We start from the raw sequence: 4,424 nt of genomic DNA, 5'->3' as shown, positions 1-4,424 counted from the left end.
AGGGTGTGGACGAAGACATCATACTTTGTTGCATTTAAATACAAAAGAAATTAGAAAATGAAGAAAATGCAAACTTCAAAAAGAATGATGACAAACAAAGCTCAATTCAGAAGAATGTGACTACTGCAGTTCAAGCTAATTCAAATGCATGCAAGAGCTCCATGTATACTTACAGAAATATTTTGCCTGTCAGGATTCGAGCAAATAACGTTGAAGTGGAAACATATGCTCTGGTCGATATTGGGTCCGACACAACTTTTTGTGAAACAAGCTTAATTGAAGAACTTGGTTTGACTGGAAAACAAAGAACTGTTGAAATCAACACATTAGGACAACGACCAGTCATGCATGATGGTGTTGTTGTAAATCTCACTGTTGCATCAATTGACGATGCAGAAGAAATATTCATTGAAAATGTGATGTCTATTGACAAGATTCCAGTTCAACCAAATCCTATTCCATCTGAAGAAGAACTCAAGCTACTTCCTCATCTGCAAGAACTTAATCTACGTAAAATTAAAAATAAAAATGTTTCTCTGCTTATTGGAACTGATTGTCCATATGCACATCATGTGTTGGAAGTTCGAACTGGAAACAAGAAGCAGCCATTTGCACAAAAGTCTCCATTGGGATGGTCGATTATTGGACCATCAGTGAATATGCCATCAACGCACAAGATTCATGTCAACTTTGTGAAGTCTGATATGTTACTCGAAGAAGAGATAAGAAGAACATGGTACACTGATTTTGAAGATGAGATTGGAGATTTGACATTTCCAACCTCGAAAGAAGATAGACATGTTCTAAATTTTCTGAAGAGCTCTGTAGAGCATTTCGATGGTCATTTCACAATACCTTAACCTTGGCGTCCTGGGACACAGCTGCCGAGCGGAAGTCGTGCATTGGCTGAACGCAGATTGGAGTATCTCCATAAACGTTTGTCTAAAAATGATGATTTGAGAGAGAAATACACAGAAAAAATGCAGGAATATATTACAAAAGGTTTTGCGAAAAAGCTTTCGCAAGAAGAAGATATCCCTGCAGGTCCTGTTTGGTATTTGTGCCACCACCCGGTGTGTACCGCAAACAAACCGAAAGTGCGTATCGTATTTGATTGTGCTGCAATTTATAAAGGTGTTTCTCTTAATGACACTCTCATGCCTGGACCAGACTTGGTGTCAAGCCTTATTGGTGTGTTGACTCAATTTCGTAAGGGACGCATAGCTTTAGTTGCTGATATTGAAGCTATGTTTCATCAAATTAAAGTTAAGAAAGAAGATTGCAATGCTCTGCGATTTCTTTGGTGGCCAAATGGTGATATTTTAAAGAAGGCAGAATTATATTTCATGGAACGTCATATATTTGGAGCTTGCAGTTCACCTTGCATTGCTTCATTCTGCTTGAAGGAAACCGGAAAACGATTTGGTCATGAATTTGATAAAAGAATTTGTGAGATTATTGAAAATGGATTTTATGTAGATGACTGTCTTACATCTTCTGATAGTGATGAAGATGCAATAAACACAAAAACACAACTTTGTAATTTGATGAAGAAGGGAGGTTTCAATCTAACGAAGTGGATTTCAAATAGTTCCACTGTGATGGCCAATATCCCAGAATCTGAACATACCAAATCTGTGAAAGAGTTGGATTTGCATGAACCTCGAAAAGAGCGTGTTCTTGGAGTTTTCTGGAATGTAGATGCCGATGCTTTTCAATTTCGTTCAACTGTACCTAAGTTGAAGACATATACAAGAAGGACAATTTTATCTGCAGTTAATTCACTATTTGATCCCCTGGGAATGCTCGCTCCCGTGATTCTGGTAGCAAAAATGTTGCAACAAGAAATCATCGAAAAAGGTTTCGGCTGGGATGAAGTAATTACAGAAGACAATATTAAAGACTGGGACACTTGGTTCAAACAGCTCACTGATCTTGAATATATTTCGATTCCAAGATGTTTCAAGCCACAAGAATTTGGAAATATCAAACATTGTGAGATACACCATTTTTCAGATGCTTCTAGCTTCGGTTATGGTGTAGTTTCGTATTTGAGGCTGGTCGATGAAAATAATCAAATACACTGCTCATTTTTATGTGGTAAAGCAAAGGTGGCTCCTCCGAGGGCTGAAAGCATTCCTAGACTTGAACTTGTTGCTGCTGTGCTAGCTGTAAAGGCAGATAAGTGGCTACGATTAAAGTTGAATTATTCCGATTGTGAGTCCGTATTTTGGACTGATTCGAGTGCAGTGCGTCAAAGCATATGTAATCCAAGAAAACGTTTTCGTACCTTCGTTGCAAATAGATTGGCCAAGATTCATCGACAGTCAAAGCCGTCTCAATGGCGACAAGTGCCTTCAAAAATCAATCCGGCTGATGACGCATCACGAGGCTTATCATTGAAAACTCTCATCAATAAAAGTCGTTGGCTGCTTGCACCTGAATTTTTATGGAAGACCGAAGATAGTTGGCCAAGAAATTCTGAAGATAAAACGGACCTGCCTGATGAATTTCAGCCAATTGAAAGAAAGAAAGTGGCAACAATTATTGCTTCGGATATTGACACAATTGACAACTTCATTAAAAGCTTTTCTGATTTACAAAGGCTCAAGATTGCCACTGCATGGGTGTTACGCTATAAAAGTTTCCTTCGTAACCACAATTCTGTTACCACAAGAAATATAACTGTGGAAGAAATGCAATACGCAGAGCAAGCACTTGTGAAATATGTTCAGCAGCAGAATTACAAATCTGTCATTGATAATTTATCAGACAAAAGTGAAATTGGTGACAGGAAGGCTCGTCACGAGATGAAGAAAGCTGAGCATACAAAGTCAATTGCAAAACTAGATCCAATTATAACTGATGGAATTCTACGGATTGGGGGGAGGTTGGATAAAGCTCCTATTTCATTCGAAATGCGACATCCCATCATTTTACCAAATGATCACCACTTAACCAGATTAATTATTGACTTCTATCACAAGAAAGTTGGACATTCAAGTGTTTCTCATACTTGGAATGTTATTCGTGAAAAATACTGGATCACAAGACCGAGAGCAACAATTCGGCATGAATTAAATAAATGTGTGACCTGCAGAAAAGCTAACACACGACAAGGTGAACAGTTAATGGCTGAACTGCCATCTGCTCGTCTAAAGGTTGGTCAACCACCATTCTATTCAACAGGAATCGACTTCTTCGGCCCATATTTGATCAAACGTGGGAGAAGTGAAATCAAAAGATATGGCTGCATATTTACATGCCTCACAACAAGAGCTGTACATATTGAACTGGCAGAAGATTTATCCACTGATGCTTTCATAAATGCTCTTAGGAGGTTTATGGCAAGAAGATCAAAACCTTTTGAATTGCACAGTGACAATGGAACTAATTTTGTTGGAGCAGAACGAATATTACGAGAAGAAATGCATAAGCTCGATCATACCAAATTAGATGGATTCTTCAAAAAACAAGAAATCCGCTGGTATTTCAATACTCCAACAGCCAGCAACCAAGGAGGTTCCTGGGAAATTTTAATTCGATCAATAAGAAGAATTTTGAACAAGATATTTTACAAATCTCCTGTTGTATCTCAAGATGTTCTGCATACTGCACTCCTGGAGGCAGAATACATAATCAATTCAAGACCTTTGTGTCCAGTTTCTTTTGATCCAAGAGATAATGCACCATTATCTCCAAATCATCTACTTCTGCAAAAACCAACACCATGTATTTCACCTGGATTATTCAATAATCAAGATTCCTATAGTCGTCTACAGTGGCGTCGAGTTCAACTTCTTGCTGACGAGTTCTGGAGGAGATTCTGCAAAGAATATTTGCCAACCATAGCCATTCGTCAAAAATGGCCGGACAAGACAAGAAACTTCACTGTTGGGGACATAGTACTTGTGGTAAACAACAGTGTACCAAGGGGCAAATGGGAAATGGGACGAATTGTCAACACATATCCGGATCGATTTGACATAGTTCGTAATGTAGATGTCAAAACTCAATGGGGAGTACTGAGAAGACCAATCAACAAGTTATGTCTCATTCAAGAAGCAAATGTGGAAGAAAAGTAATGAAAGAACTGAACTGTTTAAAACAGCTTTTTATGGACTGTTTATTCAAGATGAGAAATCTTGAAAATATTGCACATGTACATACAAGTTGAGATTTCGTCAATTTTTATTATTTGACCATAATTTCGTTTTCTGCAATTTTTGAACTTTTTGTTTTTAAGGGAAATGTATTTATTGTCCCAATGCATACATTTGGGGGGAGTTTATGTAAGTTCGAAAATTGGCATTATCTTCTATCAATGGGGATTTCCCTAAAGTGAAACGACAAATGGAAAATTCCAGCTGTCCACATATGTTGCAATCGACTCTCGCTGGACAAGTCTAACAAGTCCAAGTGTT

At 38.0% G+C, this 4,424-nt stretch overlaps 1 protein-coding gene across 1 annotated transcript; it reads left to right on the top strand.

Annotated features, from left to right (window-relative positions):
- Nucleotides 1-980: 980 nt before the first annotated feature.
- LOC144431228 (uncharacterized) lies at nt 981-4,085 on the top strand. The gene has a single exon (XM_078119063.1). The coding sequence runs from the start codon at nt 981-983 to the stop codon at nt 4,083-4,085; it is 3,105 nt and encodes a 1,034-aa protein (XP_077975189.1).
- Nucleotides 4,086-4,424: the final 339 nt, after the last annotated feature.

The sequence above is a fragment of the Styela clava genome, chromosome 13, assembly GCF_964204865.1.
Source record: "Styela clava chromosome 13, kaStyClav1.hap1.2, whole genome shotgun sequence".
NCBI lineage: Eukaryota > Metazoa > Chordata > Ascidiacea > Stolidobranchia > Styelidae > Styela > Styela clava.
Note: the sequence above shows the minus strand (reverse complement) of the source record. Positions and strands in the feature narration are given on the sequence as shown.

Bases quoted from the DNA above. Each gene is read 5' to 3' on its own strand.
- LOC144431228 (XM_078119063.1), top strand. From the start codon at position 981: ATGCAGGAATATATTACAAAAGGTTTTGCGAAAAAGCTTTCGCAAGAA.